Genomic DNA, 27,453 nt, shown 5'->3' on the forward strand with positions numbered 1-27,453 from the left:
CTGCTGTGTTGGTAATGTAAATTAATTAATTTCCATGCAGACCTCAAACACAATACAGTGAAGTCTTTCCATATTTCATTTAACAACCTCTCCAGTACCTTCTGCATAAATATAACTTTGAGTATTCTCAACTTCTAGAATAAAATAACACTCATCCTCACAGATCAGCTATTACAGAACTTATTCTGCACCAAAACTATTACAGCCTGTCTGTGAATGTAGTCACAGCCTCTGCCAAGGACGTTCAGCTTTCAGTCCAGTTTGTGTTTGTTTGACTAATTTCCGTGAGCTATTTAGGGAATTTGGGCCATTGGGCAGGCAACAAGTAGTATTTGATATGGATCCAGAATCAGGATGTTTTAAAATGTTTTTAGACATTGCAAGATAGGGCGTTTTGGAACATTTTGGATTTTTACTCATGAAGAACTGCATTTACTAGAATGAAAAAAGTTTTGCATCTATTTTATGTATGACTTTCTACATTTGAATATTTTGGTGCACATCCAGATGCAAAGTAAACAAAGCTGTTTTCTAAAATAACAAATAAGGAGGACTGTGCTGAACTGGTAGAGGTGAATACTTTAATTGTTCGCTAGATTCTAATTTGCGTTGGATTGTGCTGATTTAATCAAGCATCTGATGGTGGAAACATCCCAACAAAATACAACACAAAGCCTTGTTGTGGAATGGCCATTAGCGTGAATTCAGTATCTCATAACAAACTTGCGCTTTTGCCTAAAAGAAAAACCACAAAAATCATACTGTTTTAGAGGAAAGATAGATTTTATACAGTATATGAAAGGCTATTCATTTTAGAATTAAAAACTGTACAGAAAAGTGTTGTGTTTAAAATCAAATATGCTGTTTGATTCTGTGTATACCGTGTGTGTATATGTGCATGCAATATGTTTAAGTGTGTACAGCTGCATGTCCTGTATGCAGTATGTGTATATTTGCCTGCATAATGGCCCATGGTGTTCCTGCGGTGGTGGTGTGAGATCATGGGAAAGGCATGAGGCTGTAACATAGTGCTGTGTTTCTGCAGAGCTCCAGATGCTGCCATAGCCTTGTGGCTTGGGCAGCCTGGCTCCGGCACAGTTTTAGCACAGCTCTTCCATTTACCAGAGGTTTTTAGTATAAAAGGGACAAGAACCGAGAGACTCCAAAGCTCCCAAGGAATACCTGAAGAAGTGACTCAACACTGTAGGAACTCAGGAGGAAATACCTCTGACTTCCCCTCCTACTGTTCTCAACATCCTACCTTTCTTCTCAAGGCTGCCCACCTCACCACACACACAAACCCAGCCCTTCTTTCTGTTTTTCTCACTGTTTTATGTTCCTTTCTTTCCAGGCAGTAACCAAGAAAAAATTTGGGAGCAACGACTTCCGATCAGCGCTGGAGAATGGCGTTCTGTTGTGCGAGTAAGTACTCTGCTTTTCCCAGGCACCTTTCAAATGCCACTCATTCATATGGAAGCCCCCTGCTTTCCCCAGGTCTGCGATCCAGTGTAAGTGTTGCTGATATTTCCCAGGCAGACCCCTTACCGGGTCACTGTTTGTTTGTCAGCCACAAAAGGTGTTCCGCAGCAGCACAACAGAGGTTCTGTTATGTACATATTTGATGTTTCCACTGTCAGGTCTACCTTCCGGGGTCTTGTTTGAAAATATAATGTGTGATCTATTTCAAGCGGAGTTGTGTTGACTGGTTGACATATGTTACAGGTCTGGAGATGGGCAGAGTCCCATCCTCTAATAATGAGAGCTGTCAAAAGCCATGTAGTGAATGGAAAGCTTCCAGCTGAAACCACAGTGGAAAGTTGGGGACCCGGGTGCCTGGGTGCACCAAGAGTTTTGATGAATTAGAGGACGAAATTTATCTATGCAGAACTGGCTTTTGCATTGACTCTCAAATTGCTTCTGGAACTGGCTTTTCTTAGGTCAGGAGTGTGTGTGGTTGTGTGGGAGGGCTAATATCATGTTCTTTGTGCATTTGTACATGGGCGGCACTGCTTGATGGACGCTATAATGTGATTTGCACAAATCAGCAGGCAGCTGTAATTACCAGCAGGCCATACAGAATCGTTCAGACCTCTACTGGCATCAGTTCAAAGAAGAAACCCCCCATTCTGCTGATTTGAACCTGACTCCACTGTTTGCTCACTCTCAGAGAACAACAGAGACACTTTCATCCACAGAGATGTTTATGTTTTCTCAGCCTGAGGAAGAGGAAGACAGAGATTGAATCGCTTTCACCTAGAAAATCAGCTTCTATTCCTGTTATGTTGTGGCTTACTTATCTCATCTGCTTGAAAAGGAATGTCTAGTGTAGGTCACACACATGGTGATATCCTGCTTAGCTTTCCAGTGGGCGTTATCTGATGGAATCATTACAGCTTTCAATTGTTTCACTGTTGAATGATTTACTTGAACCCAAATACCCTTGGAATACTTTCTTCACATGTTTTATCAGCTCATGTGAAGTCGTATGCCTCCCCATCTCATCCACCCCCAGTGTGTTTGTCGAGAAAGCAGAAGACTGGGGAGAAGAATTGCTTTAACTAATTATTAAATTCATGCTGGGCATTGAAGCTTTTTTAAAATGGTTTTTCTTTTGTTTTGTTTTTTACTTTACATACAAAGCATATGATAAATTATATAATAGAATAATGTTACAGTATATAGTAGATGTAACCACCCCACAGCAGTTCCCATTAGCTCCACCCTGATAAGATACATCATTAAATGCTATTTACATGTTTACAACCAAATAAGATGTCATAATTAGTCAATTAACATATTAGTTGATCTACATAAAATTAACTGGCAAGTCAAGTCCTATAATTAATCATTTTTGAAGCAAAATGTCAAACAATTGACTGTTCCATCTTCTCTAATGGGAGAATTTGCTGATGTTTCTTGTTTTACAATTTAGGAAAATTGAATGTTGTAATGTTTTAGATCAGGGGTGGCCAATTCCAGTCCTCGAGGGTCGCTGTCCTGCTTGTTTTCCAACTATCCCTGCCTGACCTGCTGCTGATTACCTGGCTCAGGTGTGTTCAGCCAGTCAGAAGCTGGAAGATACCAATTCAGTTTATCTTTCCTCACTCCACTTTCATTTAAGATGGTATCTTCCAGCTTCTGACTGGCTGAACACACCTGAGCCAGGTAATCAGCAGCAGGTCAGGCAGGGATAGTTGGAAAACAAGCAGGACAGCAGCCCTCGAGGACTGGAATTGGCCAGCCCTGTTCTAAAACATTACAACATTCAATTTGGAATTGGCCAGCGTTGTTTTAGACTGTCGATTGGACAAAACAGGACAGTTAATAACATTGAGCTCAAGAAAACTGTGATGGACGTTTACATTTTCTGATGTTAATCAGTAAAGAAAATAATTGTGAATTGCAGCTTTAATCCTAGTATATTTTGCTGCTAATTCTAATGTAATTTTGCTCCTATCAAAGTATTTTTACTACAGTATTACTACTTGACTAGAAGATCTGAATATGCTACTGAATCTCTCAGACATAAGCACTGCTATTGTCATGTTACAAAACATTTATTGCATTTTTTTATTATTATTATTATTATGGATATTTAGAATTTTCACCTCTTGGGCTTGAACATCCCTTTGAATTACACCATAAATGAATTGCCACCAGTCAAAAATCAGTACTGCTTTTATGAACTGATATATGGTGATCCGACATTTGTTTGGGGCTGTGTCAGTAGTGTAGAGTATATTTTTGCAGATGGGGGCAGTGTGTTTACATCATGGTGTGGCACTGGCTATTTATTAAACTGAAGCCAGGTGGCTACCATTAAACCAAGTCGTAAACACACAGCACGGTGTCTTTCTTCCCTTCCTCGATAGTTAGACCATTTTAGCCAAAGACCAGGCCCAGATGGAATCTGCACCCGCAGATTTCCAACGCCCCCGCCTGCATGTGCACATCAGTTGTGTGATGTCGTGAATGTTTTTTGTTATTTTCAGTCATTTTCCAAGCCATCTGACATTCACATCTACTTCACACCTTGATTGGCCAGTTGCACATCTCTCCCTAGCGCTTCTTTATTCCTTACACAACAATCTGTGGCACTTCTCATGTCAACTTCTAGAGCTGTTCCCCTCAGTAGCCTATGTGAACCCAGGTTAATGTCTATTAAAGATATTAATGTCTCCTGACGAGATGGTCTGAAAACGCACACTGTTATCCCATTTACCCCCTTTTTTATTTTTACATGTGATTACTTTGTATTTCAGTGGCCGTGTGTCTTTAAATTTTATGATTTTGGAATTTCCAACAAATGTTCACACTCTAAATGTCCTAAAATGTCTGAAATAAAAAAATTCTCAAATTTAAAAGTTAATATAAAGTGGTTTCTTTTCACCCTGCTCAAGGTTATTTTAGATTGTTTTAATGCGTCTTTATGCTTAAAATTTTGCTCAAAAAATATTCATTGTTAGCTAAATGAATATTTTCTTTTACATTACAAGCAAAAAAAGAAAAAAACACTGCAGAACTCCACAGTTTTCCATCCTGAAAAACCACAAAAACAAAAAATCTGCAGATTCCATTTAGGCCTGCCAGTGACCAAGTGCATTCACTTACCCTTTTCCTTTACCTGATGTTTTATCTCTTTTTTTTTCTGCCCACAGTCTGATCAACAATATCAAGCGTGGTATTATCAAGAGGGTTAACAGGCTGCCCACACCTATAGCTGGACTGGTAGGTTATCTTCTATTCGTATTCAATCCAAATGTGAGCTACAGGATGTTGGATGTACTGTACAAGAGTTTGTTTACATGATATCCTAACACATAACATCAACAGCTCATCCTAGTTTCCTTCATACACAGTTTATAACAGTATTGTTTCCATGTTTGGGCAGCGCGACATTTGGCAATTGAGCTGACTGATGACAGGTCTAACACACTGCTGCAAATGAGAGAGAGGTGTTTGCCTCGGTGACCTGACACTCTTCATATCCATCCACACTGATAATGTGGCACAGCTTGAAAGGCCACTGGCCCCATTTCAGTGCTCCCTAAATAGAATGCCTGCCATCCTGTGTTCAATCAAACCTACAGTTTTTAAGACATAAAGTCATTGTACTGGTATGATAATTAGGTCTTTGATTGAGTGATTGGAGGTCAGGAAGGGACAGAGTTTGGTTTATGTAAATAAGTGTTACTGAGTCAGCTTCTGGCCTATGCATTTGGTGCCACAGTGGCTCAGTCGAAATAAATGCTTTGGGAGTGTCTGCATACAAGTTCTCGGGAAGTAGAGGGTTGAAAAACCTGTCTTAAACCCATCCCTCACAAAGCTCTCTGTTGTGGGAGTAATTGAGTCCAGCTGTCTAGAGGAATTATAGAGAACCCCAACCCTAACCCAGGGGGTGTGTGTCTGCGGGTTCAGTGACACTTGATATGTTTGGCAAGACAATGACAGGTTGGCAGTTAAAAAAAAAAAACAGGCTGGTGCTCAGGCTCTATGTAAACAGTAAACATTGTTTTGCAGTACTAAATAAAGTACCGCCATGTCTGTGTTATGAGGGAAATCATTACTGGCGTGGCAGCTGCTGACGTAATGAGGTAAAGTAACTCCTCCATCAGTAGCATTGGTGTTGTATTTTTGAGTCTTGGACAAAAAATTGAGAACACCTGATCATAAATTCTCCCTCAGATTTGAAGGCTCCTGCTTGGCCCACAACTATGAGTTACTGCCAACCACATGGAGAAAGGTGGAGGACTCTCCAGACAAACATTACTCACTGTTTCTTTGCTGTGAGAAAAGCTTTTCTCATGTAGTGTTCTTAAGATTGCTTGGTCCCCTATCTCTCATCACTATAAATGCTGATGAGTTTGTTCTTTAAGTGCTGGGATTGAGCTGTATACTCCGAAATTCCTCCTAGTACAGGTTATTGCATAGGGTTTGTTTTAATGTGTGCTACATATCTCCATTAAATGTTGACAGATAAGAAGAGAGTGGAAAAATGCTGCCCTTCTAGTATTCCGAACTTCTAAAATGGCATGTGGAAGAAAAATACACCAGAGAAAGAACAAAAGGAATGTTGTTGGTGCTCTCTCTTTGTAATGAAGATCGAGAATGACTAATCACTGCTGAACAACAGGGGATAAGCAAACATGCCTCATTAATACCCAAATGTGTGCTTTCTACACTTATTTTCATAACTTCAGAACTTTTTTTTTCCAAGGCTCCAAATCCATACCAGATTTCAGGTTTGGCATAGTAAAAACAGCCCAGTCAGGGAAAGGTGGGGAAAAACTGAAATATATGGTTTTGCAGAATATTTAGCAACATTGGCTGCCGACCTAGGTCTATTCTTTAGCTTCACTTGTGACCATGGGAATGTTTCCCATGTCATCACTCTTTCTGTCTGTTGATGAGCAGTCTGTGAGCTGTGGGTTTGGGTTATGGCACCCTGGTCCAGGCCCTGTTCTACTTTTACCAGTGCTGGGCAGCGAGCCGGTACATGCGTGAGGGCCCAGATTTGAGGCCCATTGAGCTCAAGGGATGGAGTTAAGGATGACTCTGCTGGCCTCTGCCCACTGTAATTGACATAGCATGGATGTTCCCACATATACCAACTCCTCGGTGAGTTGAGGTAGCAGTGGGAGGAGGTAAACAGTTTCAGTAGCCCTGAGGAACTCTTTACCCCTGTAAATGTGTGCAGTCATCTGTGTGTGTGCAGTGACTGGCATTTGACCATGTTCTTATTGTGTTTGTGTTGTATTGGTACATGTTATGATTGGATCTGGTTGCTGGGACAGAGTGGTCATTTACTGGGCCTGTTTCAGGAGAGGCAACATTTCAAGTATTCTCCTCTTGGTTTATTGTGACAGGCATTGAAAGTGTGTAGCCTGATATTTTAAACATAGTGTTGCTTGGTGTATGAAACGCAGCTAGAGGTCAGTTGAGGGTAATTGTAGAGTATACCAATCTTAGACAAAGAGCACAGTGGAAGAAATGGTGGCCACAATGTGACTACTAGAAACGAAGGTTCTTTTATACACCATCGAACACCTTGTGAGTCAAATTGTGGCATTTCTTAGTGTAAAGTGCTTTAATCAGGGTCCAAGTTTGCATGAGAGGATTAGAGACTGCTGGATGGGTACGGCATATTTAGCAGGATTATGTGCAGCCACAATTCTGCATAACATTCTTTCATGATCATTAGCTCTGCATGTTCAGGGACTGACTGTCAGGGGGCTTTAGTTTGTAAGTTAATTGACATTCACAGCTAAGTGATGTAGTTATACTTTTATTTTTGCCCTGATTACATTGGAAAAACAGGGCTTAAATGGGAGATCCTTTCTACTGATTTTTTACTGATGTTTTAACAATAAAGTTTATTGTGTTTTTAGGCCTGCAGACAACCCTCCCTCCTGCATATTATGTTATATATTAATAAACTGGTTTCCAAGACCATGGCCATGCTATAACCTTAACTGAACTTCATTAGCTTAGCCAGACAAAAATGTAATAATGTTAGATATTGTATGGCAAGATCAGATATTGGGTCAGTGTTTCTCTTGCAGCCATGTTCTGGGAGGTCAGCTATGGTTTACTGAACCTTAAATTTCTTAATAATATTAGCAAGTGTGGTCAAATGATGAGAGAGGAGAACTTACTTTTCATTATGGATGCAGTTACCTCATTTACTCCATCCTATATCAGTCTAGAAAATATGTCTCTTTTAATAAAGCCGTTTTCACACATGAACTCTGATCACATAGCCCGTTTGTAATTTGGTCATTAACAACTCTTTTTCCTTGACCAATGATTCTGACACCGGCTCTTAACGACGGAAGTTCCTGAATCACGTCATGTCTCCAGTTAGATATTTTCATTGGTGTCTTCACTGTAAATAACTGTTGTTCTTCACAATTACATGTTTGCATTCCTCTGGTTTTACGCCAGTCACATGATAGAATGTCATCAATATGCCCACAAGCTCCGTGTGAATACTCCAGATTATACACTTTTGTTTTCTCACATGAGCTCACTCCAGCTCACTTGGACCTTACACAGACTTTGTACTAGGGAGCTGGCAGAGGAAAGCCTACTTATGGTCCTAGTCAACTGGCTCAGACATTTGTGTTCTCACATACAGCTCCCCCCGGGTGATGTCTAGAGAATTTCAGGGTTCCAGTGCCTGTCTGAAAAGGGCTTATGATAGGGCTGTAACTGACTAAGGATTTTGTCAGTCGGCTCTTCACTGTGACTATTAGTTCTTTTTCTTTCTTTCTTTTCATAACCTAGACTGTCAGAAAATCAATTATTTAAATTGTGACCTATTTAAATTGTGACCTATTTAAATTGACGATATATATAATGTTTGGCTGCCATATGGATTTGTCAGAATAACGAGACAGACAGAGCTTTGATTCAGTATTTCTGTTGAATCAATGCTCCTATAGGAAATATTTGTTCTTCTGAGTCATGGTTATAGCCTAGTTGAATATCCGGTTTGAGCTTCTCACATCAGTTAACCGCAGCGCGTGTTGTTACTGTGCGTTTGATGTGTGCCAGCTTGCACTGGGAATGATTCCTCTTATTTATAATTCCTCATTGAAATGTTTTCCTGCGCATTTTTCTTAGCTTCCTAGTCCCATTTGGAATGATCCATGTCACAGAAACAGTTGATAAGCAGCTGTGCATTGCTCTTTACCAGAGATGGGTAAACAAACCGGACTCACAAAAACCAGCCACATTGTCACGACAGTCTTTTCTCTTTTAAAATTAGGCCACAGTGTTTAATAAAATACAAATCTCACCTTTTATGGCTTATCTTAGTGGGTTTTGTTGTCCCTTTCTTCTCGTTTTGCAATTTGTTAAATAGATTTGACCTTTATGTACATTCATTTATCACACAGTGTCACCGTTGAAATGGGTATTCTCCCGTGACCACAGTGGGAAGCATTGAGCAAACTGCTGCTTGGCACACCAAAATGAGGAGAAGAAGATGACAGACTACCGGACTGGAGCTACTTTCTATTATAATGCACACTGGCTGACAAAAAAATATAATAAAATAAAAACAATGGCTCCATTAGAAGAGCCTCATTCGACAGGTCTCTAGACTATTCTAGACTAGACTGTAAGGGGGCAGCCCTAGCTTAAGACAAAGTAGTACAAGAGAAATTTTCTGCTGTCATTTTTAATAAACCATGACTCCAGTGCCTTCATACAAGGGAAGGGGGGTTGAATCTTGACCAGCTGGGCGCAGCGAAGTGCTGTTAACAGACAAGCAAAGCTTGTTAGCAAGAGATGCCTGAGCTGAGGGGTCAGCTCTTTCCTATCATTTGCTAATAACCATGTTTGCCATTTAAATATAGAACAGGCTACCCCTTAGTTAGTCCAACCTATATCAAAACCATGTAGCATTACATGAAACCCTCTTAAGTAGTGCACTCCCAATGGAAAGTGCAGACTGATTAACAAGACAGTTGGAGATCACAACTGGAAAAGTCATAACCCCAGGAAGGACTGGTGCTTTTGTGGTTAAGATTCAGTTGAAATGCACGAGATGTGTGTATACAGTATCTATGAAGCAAAATGCAGTTTCACTATCTTGCAGTGCATTCCCATCTTTGTAAAGCATGTGCATACTTACAAACCTTATGCAATATAAAATGATCAACATAGTGTAGGAGGAGAAACCATCCATCCACTCCCATGTCATGAGTTGTTTCAATATTTATCAGTTTCTGTCACCCGACCTCACGTTTCATAGCAACAGAATGTCTCCAAAATACTCCACCGCCCCACAGATTCCTCAGGTATTTTCGAGTAAAGGGCATGGCAGGGAGGGGAGGGCAAGTTTCAGGGTGTGAGAAGAAAGAGGCGACAGCAGGCAGTGTGCTCCTGTGTGTGTCAGTTTTGCACTCGCATGGCCGGTTGGGTGGGACTTGTATAAAGCTTCTGATGTCACCCACGCCTTTGACGTTGTGTCCGCCCTAACCCAGCCACCAGGTAGCTTTGCTGCTGTTACTCAGTTCCTGTCACGCAGCCTCTACCCCCTGTGAGTGTGTTTGTGTGTGTTCAGCAATAGGTCAGTTTTCATTTGCTACACACATGCTCCTCCCTGTCCTTCTCTGTTCTCTGTGATATGAACTTTGGAAGCAATACGTTGGAGGCTGTGCCTCTGCCAGAGAATTCTTGAGTGATTATTCTTTGCTTTGAAGGTGGACACCCCTAATCTCTGCTTTGTTCTTTGGTCAGGACAACCTTAACGTCTTCCTCAAGGCCTGCGGGAAGCTTGGGCTAAAGGAAGCACAACTCTTTCACCCCGGAGATCTTCAGGACTTAACCACAAGAGTCACAGTCAAGTAAGTTCTGGTCTTGTGAGCACTGTAAAATGTTGGTACTAACACTTTGATATCCATCCTTACCATTCATGGAGTTAAGGTAAACACAAATAAATAATCTTGATTCTTCCTTTATTGAACCATCTTCTTAAGCTTCTATTTATGCTTCCATTCTTATGCACAGCATGGATGAAATGTTTCACACTAATTACATAGTACTTCAGACACATATCCTCATGTGGTTCAAGTTAACCCAAGAAGTGTTACAAAGGGTTAGTGCTAGTTTCAGTATGTATGTATTCTTATGTTGGTAAAGCACCTGCTGAGGCACAGCACTATATGTTTCTTCAAAATGGTACAAAGGGAACAACTAATGAAGCCTCACATCAGTACAATAAATAATGTAGTGTTTCTGGATCTCTGATCTGTTTGAAAAATTTCTGATGAAATTCACTTCCTTTTTAAAAAAGGTTTAGCAAATTATTATCTGGGTCACAAAGAAATGTGTCCTGGAAATAAGTGATTATTGTCAGATGCAAGTTATAGACAGAGAGAAATGTCTTTCCAATATTTTAAATAGAAAGAGGTACAGCTTAGATGCTGTCTGAGTTGGCGTGCAGGACAAGAATTGCATGACGTTGCCACGGTATCTGTTACTTTTTAATTTTAGACAGTCGCTGTTATATCCATTGCATGGAGGGTAGAGATGCTTGTGGTATGCTGAACAACCTGTTTGGGTTTTATACAAATGTGCCTTCAGGAAGGAGCTGGGTAAGGCAGTGCACACACTCTCAGTGGCTCTACAGCACAGCACTGTGCAAGCACCAGCACAGTAAAGTGCTTTAGCAGCAAATACCTGAAGGTTTTTAGACCTAAAGAAGATAGATGTGCAATATCCAGGTTTGGTTAATGACATAATACAAGCTAATGCTTCAAAATGCTGTGAACCAGTGGAGGCTTGTGTTTTCTAACTCTATGCCATTTAGCCTTGTCCCATGATCTGCTGTACACCAGGCTGTCATTCGTTCAGTAGCACTGACAGTGATGTCGAAACCACAGTCGTGACAAAGCCTCATACAGAGAGACAGGTGTACTGAGCATACACTGGAATATGAACTCTAAATAAACAAATCTGCCTGCCTTTTATCACAACACACCCTCTCTCCACAGCAGAAGATATACTGCTCTAAGATACAATATCACTCACTAAATGTCTGATTAAGTGTCATAAATATAAACATAATTCTCTTATGGACCTTATGCCCTGTGTGTTACCAGACATTTCCCCTCTTGCATAACCTTTTGATTTTCACAGTGTGGAAAAATGACATTTATGCCATGAAAGCTAATTAAGGCTAACTATGAGATGCAAAAGTACCAACTGAACTTTATTACTAAAAGCAATGGCATACTGTTGCATTTTGAAATAATGTGTTTTTCTGAGAATCAAACACTATATGCATTAAATCTTTCAAATGTGCCACATGAAATCCCTTCCCCACGTTTATATAGTATATAGTATACAGTGAGGTCTTTGCCCTCATGTCTGCCTGCATACAAGGGGTTTGGTCAGAGGGAACTCGTAATCCTATTTTTACGACCTGAGGGTCACTTTGACAAGCAGGACTGATTGGAATGGTAAAAGAGCTTTTAATAGTTGCCTCCTCCCAGTACATTCTCCCCTTTGCATGTACAGTATTCCTGTGAGTATACCAGTCTGTGTTTGAGTGTGTTTACTGGTTGTGTTTCTGTCACTGTGCCTCATATGGGGTTTGTCAAGGGATCGGGTCATTCAGAGGAGAAGACATATTTTAAATAGTTTTTGTGTCTTCGATTGCTGCTACAGCACAATAACACTCATCTCAAATGTGCTCAGCAGTTGCAGGTTCTCATTTTTAGCTGAGCTTCAGTTGTTTTGTTAATGAGTCAGTGTTGTTGAATTATACAGAGGAAACTTTGCAGTCACTCTTGTTTTTATATGTAGCACATTTTCACTGGGTTAAATGTTATTTTTCCTAGGATTGTAAACAAGATGAACAATGTAGAGTTATTTATATTTGTGGGCACAATTATGTGTTCCCCAGCTGCTGTATTTATAACTCGTATGGAGAGAGATGGCACACAGAGTGTAACACGAAGAGACTCTGTCAAATAGGGCTGCAGACGCTGTTGCTTATCACACCTTAGGCAAATGAGCCATGGAGAGCACACACACACAGAAAGTTGTCCCTATCAGCTGTCTTTGCCCCTGGTGTGTATCCAACCTCCACTCCCTTAAACCCAGTCTGACAGGTGCTTTGCTCAGCTTCTCTTTTCTCTGTTTCAGCAGCAACAAGCTTGTTGTCCTGTTGGTGCTCATTGTTGGTTTCCACAGGGCTAGTATTTTTTTTCTGGCTAAACCTCAACACTTTGTCATATTCTTGGCTTTAATATATTTGTATTCACTTTTATTTATATCATTTTTGATCACACATATCTGTATGGCTTTGCTTTTGCATGTGCAGCATCATGAAATGTGATTTGTTATTCGAAGTAAAACTGCTTAAATTGGTTAATCTGATTAATCAGTCAAATGAAACTAGTGTGAAAATGAATCTGCCACTATTTTCAGTAATTTTTTTTAAAGCAAAATTACCAAATATTCTTTGGCTCCAGCTTCTGAAATATGAATATTTGCTGGGTTTCTTTGTCATCTATGACAGAATACAAAATACATTTGGGTTTTGGACTGTTGATTGAATAAAACAAGCAATTTAAAATATGATCACAAATGGGGTTTTAAGAATTAGGCTTTTTTTGTCCATCAGTTAAGCGAATCATGTCAAAAATAACTGGAAATCAATAATAAATATAAACATTAGTTGCAGTCTAATTTTTGTTAGAGAAACTGTTTGAACAATCTTACATTGAAAAAGAAACCTGACTGGTTTTGACTTGTCTGACCACAGAGTTTGTGCTTATCATATGATTATATACAAGGCCAGTATCCTCCTTTTGGCATGAAGCTAGACTCGGGTAATGGCTGAGGCGACGTGCTGAGAACACATACTGGCCTGTGTTGTACCAGTAGTCATAAAAGATTATTCAGTGTCTAATTTGACCTTTGAGCTTCGCAGCCTTGTAGTAGAAGCCTTACCACCATCTGCAGTCTATATTTCTCTATTGCATTGTGTTGTGAAACCTGCTCTCTGATAAGGATATTTATCAGTTGCCAGCACATTCCATAACAAATTTGTCATATTTGTCAAATTTGTCCGGGTGATATGTTCTGGAAAATTTCCACACATAGCCCACGTGTCATTGAACTGTAACTGGGTGCAACCACACTCTGAACACCCAGAGGTGTAATAATGACCAATCTGAATCTGATTCATCACCAGGGCTGTGATTCATGGGCTGCTTTAGACCAAATGTCAGTTTTTAACAGCTGCCCAGGAACTGAGGGCATTACGGTGCGGCAGATGAATCATGACATCTAAAAGTGTTCAATTTAACCTCATCCATCTCCTTTAGACCTTTCAAGTGCCATGTGGAACTTAAGCAATATGAACTCCACATCTGATTAGGATCACAGCACATGTCACAACATGCTTGGTTCCCATATGACACTAAATGTCAGCTAATTACTTTCCCCTTGACCTCTCTGAAGGTTTTGACAAGTGCAATTTGTGGCATAACGAATTAAAGCTGATATCTGACTTAAAGGATAAGGTTTAACATTTTCTATTTTAATGATATATTCAACACTCCCTATACAGAGACTAAAACTAGCAATGATTTGCTGCTACTCACTGTTAATGTATGTCAGTCCTGGATTATCTTATTTGTCTGTGTTATAGCTCTCCACTGATGTCAAACACAATTAAAAACACATCAGGGAAAAACACAGCTGCACTGGGTGACGTGCTTCCTCATTACAAAACACCAGACCCTGATATTAAAAAAATATCCAGAGATCTTGTGCATGGGCCCTTGATTCTTGCTTAATTCAGACACTGTAAAAAGTTAGAGCAGCTCGGAGCCTTTCGGGACACAGTTTTAAAAATATATTAGGGTCTGGTGTTTCGTAATAAGAAAACATGTCACCAAGGGCAGCGGTGTGTTTCACTGATGTGTTTTTCATTTTTTTGGATGGCAGTGGCGGTCTAAGGCACAGACAAATAAAATAATCCAGGACTGACAGCCATTAACAATGATTAGAGGCTAATTGTTGGTTTCAGTTTCTGTATGAGAGGTTTTTAAAATACTGTTAATATATAAAATGATTGGCCTTATCCATTAAAAAGTGAACACCAACCACAGCTGCACTGTCATTGCACACAATGTACTGAAACATGCTATCTTGAATCTACAGTACATGTAAGTTACATGCAGCCTCAGACTTATCTTTGTCATTTAGTAGATTTAATAGGAATTACAACAGATCTGAGCTGACAGTGAAGCGTTTTATACTAAATCTCAGATGCCTTGGAGGACAAGCAATGATGAGTGGTGGAAACAGAGAATTATCACCTTAATCTGCAGCATCCCCTCAGAGTTTTGGAGCTTTATAGCAAGTTTTATATCACTGTTTAGCTGTGCAGCCCACAGCTGTACTGTTTTGGTTCACTTGCACTAATAGCATCACTTTTAGTTTCAGCAGGCAGCTGTTGTTATCAAAAGAAACTCTGAAATCTTACTGTACTGTACTGTACATGTACTATCTGCCCAGCACCAAACAGCAGGCAGGCACAGTAAGCAGCAAGTTGGTGAACACAGTGGAAAATTTAGGTGCTAAAGAGCCAAATGCATTTTTCAGGAGTTGGTAGAAACCAAAAAGTCCAAATTCTACTTCAAAACATCTGGATTTGGGAGTACACAACTGTTTGTTAACAAGTTGATGTAATACTACGTAGGTCTAAAGAATATTTTGTTAACATTTTATAATGCAGTAATGTGTCTGTGAGTCCAGATTTTGTTCTGTGACCTCCATTAACTGATAGAACAAATCTCCTGCTGAGAGGGGTCCAAAGTCTCACTTGACACCGTCATTTGATTAAGCAAATTATTGACAGGGGTTGACTGCTCTCCAGACTTAAGACAAAGACGCACAAGATCGACATACACATCAAAAATTCATTATCCTTTGAGGAATGTCAGTGATCGTTTCTACACAATAGATAATGAGGTGTGGCTGAGTGGTGCGTTTTTATGAAGAGGATTATGCAATGGCACCCCTGGCTGCAGATCAAACCAAATGTTTGAACTACCTGAAGGAATGTGTTGTTTCTCAAATGAATTTAGACAGATTACACAGCATGTTGTCAGAACTTACTCAACAACAATATAAATTATACCTCTTGCCTTGTGTGTGTGCTAATTTCTATAATCCAAAACTCACTGTAACTAATCTGAATGTGCATGGGTTAATGCAAAGAAGACTAATAGAACGCCCTGTGTGTTAGTATTTCGGGTGTGGTTGACTGAGCTGACTTGGGATGCTTTCATTTCACGGTTCAGTATGTGGTACTGCCGTCACTTCTTGTTGCAGTGTTGTGTGAACCGTGGGCAGATTGTGAAAACGAATGTGATAAACGTGATCAGCCAATAAACTTTCTACACTATGAGCGCTGCCCTGGCTGTAAAAGGCCAACACAAGGGTTGTATTTGTGCTTTCCAGTCAACTTGGGGAGTGAAATGCCAGCCTCACCCTGTTACCTCGCTCACAGAGGCTGCAGTGTCTCTGACAAGAATAACCCGATAATGCCCAGTACTCCCTCACTCACAGCTGACTTCTTTATCCACACTCATTCTGTGTCTGATTTTTTTTAAACTAAGGATTCCTGAGAGTGTCTGGGTGTGTGTGTGTTCAAATCCAAAGTATTTTATGACAGTGAGAGAACATGTAGAAGATGAGGAATGTTACATGCGGTGTTACTGAACGCAGCAGAGCAAGTAGACCACAGTCCACACCAGGTCAGTCAATACATAGCGTTGTCCTATAGATTTTGTTTATCTGTAGGACTGAACATACCATTCTGCCTTAAGTACAGCATAGCCAGAAAGCCACAGGGAATCGACCGACTGAACTGACACGATCATTTACTTTGTCTTGTGAGCCATGTTAGAAAATGATAGTTTTGGTTGGAATTAAAATAACTATAGCTTAACCACAGAAGCTAATTTTAACTGAGCAGCTTGTTGTCTGATATTATTCAAGTGTTTGAGATTGTGTAGTTAATGATTGTGTGACAGAAGTGGTTGAATTGTACAAGTAACTTTGGATTTTCACTGGAAATAAAAAGAAGAATGATGTCATTGGCTTGTGGAGATAAGTCGTCTCTTCCCTTTTTACCCTGACTAGGCAAGATTGTGGCAAAAGCTCATGTAAGCATGAAGCTGGTGGCTGAAATGAATGTCTTGTGGAAGCGATGAGAAGGTCCTGTTAATTTGTCAAAGTGGGGGATTTCCTGTTAGAGCTCTGTACTCTACAGCACATATACATTGTCTGAGAGGGATTAGCTGTTTCAGGGACCCTCACCTGTCCTTTTTAACTTCCCAAACAAAGTTTTTTTACCTTAAAAGATCAAAAACAACCTTGATATGGTCACAGTACAAAATATCTTTACATCTTTTATGCATTTAAGTGGAATGTGGTGGACCAATTTTCAGTGTTTTCATTACATGCATTTATGCAAAGCACACACACACACACACAAACACCCTCCATTTCCCCTTGACACAATAGATATCAAAATGTGATTATTTTAAGTGACATTACTACTTCAGGGAACTATTCCTAGCTTGTACGCTCTGTGCACAACTTATCTGTATCATGCTTAAGTGATAGTTTATTTATAATTGTGCTCAGTCCTTTGAGCTCTCTGGTCTAACAGCATACAGCTAATACCACAACCCATAAATAAGCATTGTGAGGTGGTAGTTTCTGGTAGAGTTCCCTTTTTTTCTTATCTGGACTGCTGTGATCTTTGACTTTTTGACTGTTTCTGAACCATACAAGAAAGGGCTTGTTCTTTCCTCCCACCTCTTTTATTGGACCCATAAATTTGCAACATGCCAAACTGGTAAACGTCCATTTCAGTTTTCACCATTGTGGAATTGGAATGTTGGAAACCCCAGGTGTGAGATAACGCACACTGATGTGAAAGTTGATCTGTTTCCCATGCAGTTAATGTTGCCTCTGGTGGAGGAGGTGATTCTTTACATAAGTAAAAGTAACATTAAAGCAATACAAAAATACTCTGTTACAAGTAAAGGTTCCTCAGTCAAAATGATTGAAAATCAGTCATCAGAAGGTAAAAGGAGTATTTGTCTGTGAAGTATAACAAAGTAGAAATGTGTTACATTCTCAGGAGGTGCTTCGGTTGCCCCTTGTATAGGTGCAAGTGCTCATGGGTAGACAATACGTGTTGTATTAGTACATGATAGCAGGGAGGATGCGACACAGATTGTATCGCATCCTCGGCTACCATTATGGCTACTGTATGTCCTGTAGGCAGTTTCTTACTGTTTTAGGCCTCTGAATAGACACCACAGTCGACTGAGGTGACAGGTGCACAGTGTACATAAAAAAAGGTAATATCAAGCTTGAAGGTTAAAACTGAGTCTTGTTTTGTTTCATAGGTACAAGAATTAGGTGGCATTTTTCTGGAAAGGGATTTACTGACTGCCAGGTCAACTGTCGAACTGTCAAAACTATGACTAACCAGGGGAAGCTTGTGTGCAGCTTTGTTGCTCCAACAGTAGAGCCTTGTTTGGTTTTCAGATGTTACATTTGCAGTTATTGATTTTATCGTTAGTTTGGAGTTAGAAACAAGAGCTCTTTGTGTCCCCAAACTTAAACTAAATGTTATTCCACCTGCTTCATTGTGCAATTAGAGTTAAAATAAGCACACAAATGTAGCAGCCCCTTTCTTTATGGCTGGCCATGCTTTTAGATTTTTTTTTTTTTTTTTAGAATTATGTTTTGTTTTGTTTCTCTCCCAGTCTTTCTGCTGTTATGTGAGAGTGAGTGGCTGTAGTCTGGACTGCGCTGTCAGTTTCCAGCTCTTTCACTGCCTAACACGTAGCCCTCACAGCCATTCCCTCTCTGATTTTATTGTTTCCTCTCGTACACTTACACCTCTCTTTTCTGCTCACAGGCATCAAGAGACCAACAGGAGGCTGAAAAATGTGAGTGGAAAAATATAAAATATGTTTTGCTTAGCTTTGCTTTGCTTTGGCGGGGTTGGGGGGTACTGTATGCTTTAGATGTACAACAACTAAATGTGTGTTGATCCTACCTAAAAGTAATTAGTTGATCTTTACATTTATCCCTGAATAGACTACTAGCTGCAAAACAAATTCAAGACCATAGTGGCCCTCCAGTGATTTAAAGGAAGTCCATGGAACCATGTCTTGTTTTTATTATTTTGATGAAAGCCATTCTCACTTAACATTATGTTTTTTCATCCTGCATGTGTCTGCTCCACACTCCATCTGTAGTAGTCTCTTTCAATCTCGCACGACATAAAACCATATCACTTTGAACCATTTCATGTGTAACAGGGGACCAGCATCTACTAGGTGATGTAGCAAAGTGTTTGTTTGCTTTAGTGCACTACATTTACCAGCCCAAAAATGCACACAGAGGCTGCAGCAGAGTATTCTGGATGGGCCTGGAAGCAAGAGTGTAGCATGTGTGTTATGACCCTGTGTCAGAGTAGGGCTGCAACAATTACCTACTTTAGCACTGCACACAATATTCATCAGTCAGGGTAGACTTATTGCTATAATCTGATTTATTCTGTCTGGTAATGCCGATTAATTTTCGCTTAAAACCATGTATGATTTGTGCACTGTTTGGTTTCTTCTTTTCAGGTACTGATCACCATTTACTGGCTGGGAAGACGAGCTCAATGCGATCAATTCTATGATGGACCTCACCTGAATTTTAAGCCATTTGAGGGATTATTAGGCACAGCACTATACAAGGTGAGTTTCTCTAAGAGGGTAATGATCCCATTGTGCACTCTCAGCTGATGTCATGAAACAAAAGCTTAATTTTCATGTGGAAACCAGAAATAGTATGAATGAAATCCTCTTTTACAGCTACTGCACAGTACGTTTCTGTATCCTCCTTGCTATGTAGACTATGTGCGGGAGAAAGACTGTGATAGGCTGAGGGGCTTCAGGTTACTGGCCACTAAAACCAAAGTCATAAATGGCCTGGTCCCTTTACTCAGCTGTTTTAATCTTGTTTACAGAGTAGCACACAATTTGCATACTTCACATGTGAAAGTAGTCACTTCTTTTCCTGAAGGAACCTGTTTCCACCCCGTGCTCATGCCAGTGTTGAATTTGGCACTCTGCTTTCACATAGATTTATAGGTTGTGATGTGCAAGGCCTCTATAATTCAACTGACTCCAGGGATTTTCAGTAATAGCAGTTGGTTACTGCACTCCTTGTACGTTGAGCCATCATAATCCAAGTTCAGTGGTGCTGGGTTAGGCTGGGTTTAGTTTGTGGAGTTGTATTGTCTGGCAGACTTCAGTGGATTACAGATGTGAAAACCATTGTCTTTTATAATGGCTGACAAGTTTTTGCTTGTTTGTATCCATGCTGGTTAAAGTAGCCCAAGGTAGGTGTTACTGTGCAGTGACATTCTTTTCATGTAGTAGACACAGTCATTAAGGTTGTGTGGACTGTGGCTCTGGTTGTTTTGACAGAGGTGACAGTGGATTTATATTCAGTGTTTTCTAACAATGTTATTTCATTTAAACTGCAGCATGCTTCCCCCCCCCTTATAAACATTATAGGACTGAATGTTTACAGTAACTGAGAAAGCCAGACAGTTCAGTCTTCACACTGTACCTGGGAGATCTCTCATACACCACACACAGTGGAGCTAAATATTGTAATTGGCACCCTATTATCTGCCTGTGTGTGTGTGTGTGTGTATGAAAGGCTCTGCAGGAATCGTCCAGTCAGAAAGGCAGCAGCGTCAGAGACAGTGGTTTTGGAGATAGCTGGTACTCAGAGCGAGAGGAGCTTTACCCACTGAGAGGAGAAAGAAGAGGAGGAGGAGGAGGCGGCAGCAGACACAGGAGAGACGACTCCCTGGACAGTTTGGACTCTCTGGGCTCCCGACCCCACAGCATCTCATCTGACGCCACTCTTAAGGGCAGCAGCGAGGGTAGGTGATGTTAAGTCATTTGTATCTTTACATAAACAGACACGAACACAACTTTTAGACAGTCTCACACAAGATTTAAGACAATCAGCTGCTCTTTTTTGTCTTTTTACTTTATTAAAGTTGAATATATTTGGCATTTATAAGCCACAACATTATTTTATGACAGTGTGTCTCATACTCTAGTGGTAGATTGCCATTGAAGTGTTCAGACTTTCTCACATTGGATCTCTGCATGAATATTTATAACCCAGTTCATCTGTCTAGAACTTCAGATATTTGTGAACAGGGTAGATATGCTGCATCAGTGGCAGCAAGTTGACTCTGGTATATGAAAGCAAATACCTATTGCCATCTAGTGGTATGCTTTGGAAAGTGAATCTTTCAGTGAATCTTCTCCCAAGTCCAACAGGAGGATGGGCATGTCAGTGTCAAAGCCTGACTGTGACCTTGTTTCCTGATAAACGTGTTGTAAAAATGTGTTAAAGAGTGAAGTACTGGTCACTGAGCAGTACCCTGCCACCCACCCCCACCATAAAGAGAGAGCAGTGAGACATTCCACAGACATCCACGCTGGCTTGTAAATGAGGAGGCCTATGCTCCCCACCCTGCACCCCTCTGTTTCTCTTTCAAAGTCATGTCAGAACACACAGCACGATCCCCTCGCCCTGTCACTGTTCTCACCTCACTCCTCTGTCTTCCTCCTCTGTATTTCTCTTATAACCCAGCCTACACATGTTTGTCCCCCGGTCTCCTGTCATCTTCCATGCTTCAGGTTGTTGCAGTGACACTGAAGCAGATTCTGCCATCAGGATGGCTGATAACAAGGACCCTCTCAGTTACCGCCGGTCAGCAGTCGTCACACCCAAGGCCAGTGCCCAGTTTAACCAGTTTCTACCCACTAAAGACAAACCTTCAGGCTACGTACCTGCTCCGCTAAGGAAGAAACGGGCTGAGCGCGATGAGGAGAGTCGACGCAGCTGGGCCAACTCCACATCCACAGAGGAAGAAGTCACACTCACCAGGTAGTGATGCAACACACACAACAACTGATCTGACTGAAGTTGTCGTTTCTCATCTCAGCTAAATAATCAGCTCTAATTCCTTTTAAGAGCAATATAACAGAAGTGTTCTAGAAGTGGTAGGTTCATATCTAAATCCTTAATTTGTACTTGAAGTTGACATTGTGGCTGTTTTTGACTCAGTTTTTTCCAATTGCTGTCGGTATTTGTGGCGCTGTTGTGTTGTTTGTGACTGGTTGATATGTCTTTATTTTGCTGTGCTGTGGAATGACAACCTCAGAGAAACAAGGCTTTCCTCTGACTGCTACGGCATCACACAAGTATCCCAGTGTGCCTTGCCTGCAGCTCAACTACAGCGGGCCTACGGGTGTGAAAGTGGCAGTGACTCAGATATAGACCGGCCGGACCCAGATCTTGTTCTGGATGACCTGGCCAGCAGACGCTTCCACAGCCCTTCCTCTGCTCCCCCCACCAATTTTGCGGTGCCCATCAGTCCTCTGGCAGGCGGAAAGGCGGCCAGGAGCAGAGATGGCTCCTGGCCTAAGGTCACTATGACTCCCAGTGTTGCCCCACAACAGAATGTGACCTGCCTCAGGTCAGAGAATGTGAAACTAGTGTGTGACTTTAATGTGCCTGGCTGATCAAACTAGAGCGCTTCTCTTACCCTGAGTTTGCATGGTTAGTTGTAACCATTTGCAACTCCATTTGTCATAGTGCGCTACCTTTAATAATGCTCTGCAGCCTCAGTTTGTTGGTTTCTGTTTGAATTATTTTGAACTTTAGCTGCAGCATGCCTTTATTTGCTCCTTCTGAATTTGACAAGCTTGGAGGAGGGATTTGATCTGGCAGCACCACTCCTCAAATCCATTTGTGCCTCCCTTACAGTTTGGTTTTGAGCTTGCTATGGTTTGCTGATACTTGCGTCATCTCATTTGAGGTTTTTGTGCTTGAGGAATGTGCTCATCTTTGCGTGAATGGATTGCTGTACCGCTGCCGAAAAATTCTTTTGACACATGTGGTTGGCCGTCTCTCTTGAGCAGCAGCAGCAGCAGCAGTGGGGAAACGCAGCCCCCCAAACACAGTTCGGTGGCGGTGGACCACCACCAAGGCGTGTCCACTGGCAGCCTGTTCAGGGAGGTTTACGATGAATCTGGGGATGACGACAATGAGGTGGGCTATGCTGACCCCATTCAAGATGATCTGTACACCCGCAAGATAGGCATCAACCCTCAGCCTGCTGCCAACATATCTTATGACAAGTTCTTACCAAAGTTCTGGACTCCTGAAGAAGATGTTCACTTACAGAAGATCAAACTGGGCTCTCAAAGGAGACCCTGGTATAAAAAGATGCAAGGCCTCAGGTGTGTGAGGCCGTTAAAACACAACCCATTTATGTACACAAACACACATGGTTCATGTTTTAGAGTAGAAATATCACAGTTAGAATTTATTTCCTGCTTCTTAGACAATATCTTCTTACTTCTTACTTCACTCTGCTATCCTTATACATATGCATACCAATTTTTCTTTTAGACTCTAAGATTCATAATCTGGTGTTCTATGTCCCTTTTACCCTCTCTCTGCTTCTGTCCCTTTTCTGTCATCTGTTGTGCTGTCGCCGGCTGTAGCCATAAGAAGTCGGACTCTTCATCAGATGATTCAGAGTGTGACAGCAGTCCCTGGCTCTCCTCTGCTCCGTCTTCTTCTGGCCCCTCTCCCTCTCACTCCCGCACACATGAGGCCTCGACTCCCACCACACTCGTTGTGGGGAAAAGGTCGATACAGCTGCATGACTGTGACAATGAAGGAATGTTTTAGAGCATCCGGATTTTATAGGAAGAAGCACAGTTGACTCCTGCTGGGGCTGGAATGTCCGATGAGCTGCTTCCTTATCTACTAATGATAAAATGCACAGTCAAGCTACTGTAGTTGCTCTAACATGCTTTATAAAACAGTTTGCTTGCACTGACCTTTGTAGAAAATAGGCTGTGTCCCAGCAATATCCTGTTTTTATTTGACCCAGTTCTAATGAAGAGTAGTTTTTTAGCATCACAGTGTGATTGTAAAGTCCTCATTGGCTCATCTCTTTGAATTAGATATTACTATACCTGCTTAATGTATCTTTTCTTCCTTTTCTTACTCTTTGAACCAGCATGCATGCACTTATCACATCTCTGTCCTTTTCTCTCCTTTTGCCCATACTGCAGTCCTCCTATCCAAGCACACACTCTCCCACAGCTCCCCAAGATAGAGCCCCCTCTGTTACAGCCATCCCCTCTGGTGTTTGCCCCAGTGGACCCCACCTCAGGTCCTAGACTGGTCAAATGTGAGAGGTGGCCTCTCCTGGGGCGCCAAGACCCCCGGGAGCCCCCGGACCCTTTTGATTATGAGAGCATTATCCCTGACTTGGAGAATGATGACATGTTTGCTAGACGGACCCTGGCCTTCCAGGCCAACACAAACCTGGCTATGATGAAGACTCAGCTGCGTAGAAAACGTCGTCTCTACTCGTCTGAGCCACAAATTAATATTGTCACCCAGCGAAGTGGCCGTGGCAGCACTGAAGAGAATGATTTCCCTGATATTGACCAGGACGATGTAGTGTACCGTAAGGAGAAAACCCAGCAGGCTCAGCAACAGCGGCCACTCTCAGGAGCCCCTGACAACTATGCCCCTATGCCCATCCCAGAGCCCTGGGCTTTGCCTCCTGATCTCAAAGCCAGACTCCTCTGCCCCCCATGTCCCCTGACCCCAGAGGCAGCAGCAACTAAAAAGAATCAAGTTGAGAAGGAGACCCACCCTAAAACGGATGACATGCTCGTTCGGAAGCTTGGACTTTGTTCTGATCAGAGCCAATCGGCCAGTCAGATGACTCCCTCAGTGCCTTCTTCCTGTAGCGATGGTGACCTGCAGAGGTGGCAGGCTATTATAGAAGCCAGTCGGCTTAAACATAAGAAGAGGTTGATGGTGGAGAGGCTAGCAGCTCTGAAGTTGTAGAAGCAGATTGATGTTGTTTCTCTTCACTTTGTTAAATTTTCATTTTTGTCTTTGTATTTTTTGTCTATCATGAAATATTTTTGGCTTGACAGTGAGGCAGTGGTCTAGACTGCATGCTGATGCAACTTTTTTAAGGACTGCTCTGAAGGTCCCTGCAGTCCGAGATGGGAGTTTTACCTAATTTTGCTCATTTCTGAAAAAGTATAGGTACCTCCTGCATTTATCACAGTGAAGGAAATCTGTTGAAATTTTCTGCAGCAACATCTCTGAACTATTATGGTTTTCTGTACAATGGATATATGGTATATTTGACCTTATGAACACATGCTATGTACTGTAAATGCAGAGTGGCTGTCCAGAAATGTAGCGGTGTTGTGTATTTTGGAGTGTGATTTCAGAACTAAACTGCATAAAGTATCAACACATTACTAATAAAATTATTTGGCATTTCATAAGCGTTATCAACCAGACCCATAACTTTGCTTTTGTTTTCCTATCTGATCAGGTTAGCTTTGCTTATTCATTGTTAATAAAGAAAATACACAACTTCATGATCTTGTGACTGAATGCATTGAACTGGCCATTTATCGACCTCACCTATATTTACAATATGGATCTGACCAGAGTACACTGTTGTTTTCCTCAGCACATTGATCTTTACACAGAAGTAAAGCTCAGACTGCTGCAGAATGAATTTGTGGAAAGGTTCCACCCTGGCTAATATCCAAACATAACATCCTCAACACACTGACCTCACTAAGCAGGGTACTGAAATGGAGTTTTGTCTGGGCCGACATGAATGCCTGTGAATTTCTAGCAGCTTTGAGAGAAGATGCAACTTGTGGACTCCAGAGTAACCTGAACACAAATCTGTACTGCTGTGTTTGCACATGAATGGACACACACACAAGCCTGCACAAACCATTTAAGCCAAATCAAGCTCATCTGGATTTTCTTAAAATCCATATGTAAAGCAACAGTGACAACCAGAGTCTCCAGAAAGGCAGCATTGTTTTGGCAGAATACATGTCTACACAGCTCCCCAGTCAAATGTCAGAGAAAGGAAAGGTGACACTACTATATATAGACCGTGAACTCTATCCTCTGTGTACAGAGTGAAAACAAGCAGAGTAATGTTTTGGCTGGGCTCATGTATATTTGAAATGCGCAGCCTGGGGATGAGCAGGTCTGAGATTCACCAACCTGCCTGATGATCTTAACCCTTTCACTCTCAGACTCACTGTCAAAGGTTAATCCACAGAGATGTGATTTAGTCTGTGGTTCTCTCTGGTTTCTTAGACAGCAGCCAGTGCAAGCACGTTTGGACAGGTGAGTTGATATGGGCTCCCAGGCATGTGGCAACTTTACGTTTGCTCTGGCACCCTGCTGCCTCCTGCTATTGTGCTGCTCTTCTCACTCTCTCGCTGCTAAAAGCTGGCACACAACATAGTGTATTGTATGGCACAGGGCCAAGTTCAGGGTGGGTGGGTAGTTCCTCTATAAAGCTCTATTGACATAGCACATAATGAAAAGATATGTACAATAGCAGTTCACTGGGTCATCTGCCTAAGCTGCAGTGTAAACCAGTGAGGGTTATGACTGAGCAACAGTCTAAAGAGTCTAACAGTAATATGAGACGTGTGAATCTTTACAGGTAATTGAAAACAAAGTGTTTGTATAGGTTGTGAGCTTTGAGTAAGTGACTTTGCTCTTTTGCATGATGGGAAAGGCTGTGATATATGATACTAACCTACTGAACTTCCATCACCTCCCTTTTTTGTGGTTGACCTGAGTGATGTGTTTGCACACTAACACCTGGTTAATTATTTTCAACATTAGTGCCAAGTATGTGGGTGGGAGGTACTGGGGGGATTTGTTGCACTGTTTGAGTTTTGGATGATGTTTTTTTTCTGCAGTTTATTTGGCATAATGGTAAGAAAGTGTAACTTGGAGTAGATTTAATTTTTTAAATGTTAAAAATAAAAATAAAAAAGATACCCTGTATAAAGCTTGTGCCACTTCTCACTTGAGCTGCTGATGCGACCTTTTTTTTTTTACATTTCCTACTCTTTCTCACCGCAGGAGTAAATCAACAGACGATATCCTGACCGACCCTGCTGTCGTCCAGCAGATTCGCTACAAAGAGCTACAGAAGTACCGTGAGCGGATAAAGGAGAATGAGGATAAGTGGCAGGATGTGAGTGCAACCAATATTAGTACTGCATAGTAACATTCAAGGGTACCGTTTTGCTTCCAGGATGTGAGTGCAACCAATATTAGTAGTGCATAGTAACACTCGAGGGTACCGTTTTGCTTCTCACCATTTTCGTTATACAAATCAAGACGAGCTGACTGTGGCAGAACTTTGCCAGAAAAATGTTTTGTTTCACAAAGATAAAGCTGAAGGGAAAGGTGAGCCGTTGATCTGTGGGATCTGTGTGGAGAGCAGGTGCAGTAGGTGGCCACATGGTGAAGAGAGGGCTGTTTAGACACTGATTGCTGCAGCACTGCCTGCTGACTATGGACTGTTCTCATTTCCCAAGCACAGTGTTTGTGACCAGAAACACCAAACACCGTAAATACTAGTAATTGAAATAATCTGAAATGATGTTATGATGTAGACAGATGAGCTGAGACAGAGACACTAGGATGAAAATAACTGATCTATATAAAATTAACATTGGTACAAAGTAGTCCTGGAAACTGTTCATAAAAGCCAGTGGCGCTCCAACTTTCAATCTCAGTGATCCATTACAAATACTTTTTCCTAGGTAGAAAAGTTAGTAATAAAATGTTACACACATGTATTTGACTGGCGGTGACAGTGGTGCATCCCTCAGCCGCCTGATTGGTGTCACAGCAAAATAATGGAGTCTTAAAGCAACATTTAGGTCACGCAGTCCCCAGTGCACAGGGGTAGATGAGCTG

General features: G+C 41.4%; 2 protein-coding genes across 16 annotated transcripts in view; both read left to right on the forward strand.

The window, feature by feature from the left end:
- Nucleotides 1–27,453, forward strand: part of lmo7a (LIM domain 7a) — a 48,503-nt gene that overhangs the window by 5,263 nt on the left and 15,787 nt on the right. For 14 of the 15 annotated variants that reach the window (XM_020609397.1, XM_020609396.1, XM_020609389.1 and 11 more), the window contains 9 exons: nt 1,352–1,422; nt 4,659–4,728; nt 10,249–10,355; nt 18,476–18,506; nt 19,194–19,307; nt 20,281–20,509; nt 21,282–21,531; nt 25,825–25,854; nt 26,608–26,722. In XM_020609397.1, the coding sequence (XP_020465053.1) occupies nt 1,352–1,422; nt 4,659–4,728; nt 10,249–10,355; nt 18,476–18,506; nt 19,194–19,307; nt 20,281–20,509; nt 21,282–21,531; nt 25,825–25,854; nt 26,608–26,722 (1,017 nt within the window). The remainder of the gene's footprint in view (nt 1–1,351; nt 1,423–4,658; nt 4,729–10,248; nt 10,356–18,475; nt 18,507–19,193; nt 19,308–20,280; nt 20,510–21,281; nt 21,532–25,824; nt 25,855–26,607; nt 26,723–27,453) is intronic. The other variant, XM_020609392.1, reaches the window with a different exon arrangement.
- LOC109965406 (LIM domain only protein 7-like) lies at nt 23,352–25,807 on the forward strand. Its single transcript, XM_020609404.1, has one exon. The coding sequence runs from the start codon at nt 23,644–23,646 to the stop codon at nt 24,523–24,525; it is 882 nt and encodes a 293-aa protein (XP_020465060.1). The 5' UTR covers nt 23,352–23,643; the 3' UTR covers nt 24,526–25,807.

This window comes from Monopterus albus, unplaced genomic scaffold, assembly GCF_001952655.1.
Source record: "Monopterus albus unplaced genomic scaffold, M_albus_1.0 scaffold99.1, whole genome shotgun sequence".
Taxonomy (NCBI): Eukaryota; Metazoa; Chordata; class Actinopteri; order Synbranchiformes; family Synbranchidae; genus Monopterus; species Monopterus albus.

What these genes read in the sequence shown, in the direction of transcription:
- LOC109965406 (XM_020609404.1), top strand. Translation starts at nt 23,644, where the DNA reads ATGTATCTTTTCTTCCTTTTCTTACTCTTTGAACCAGCATGCATGCAC.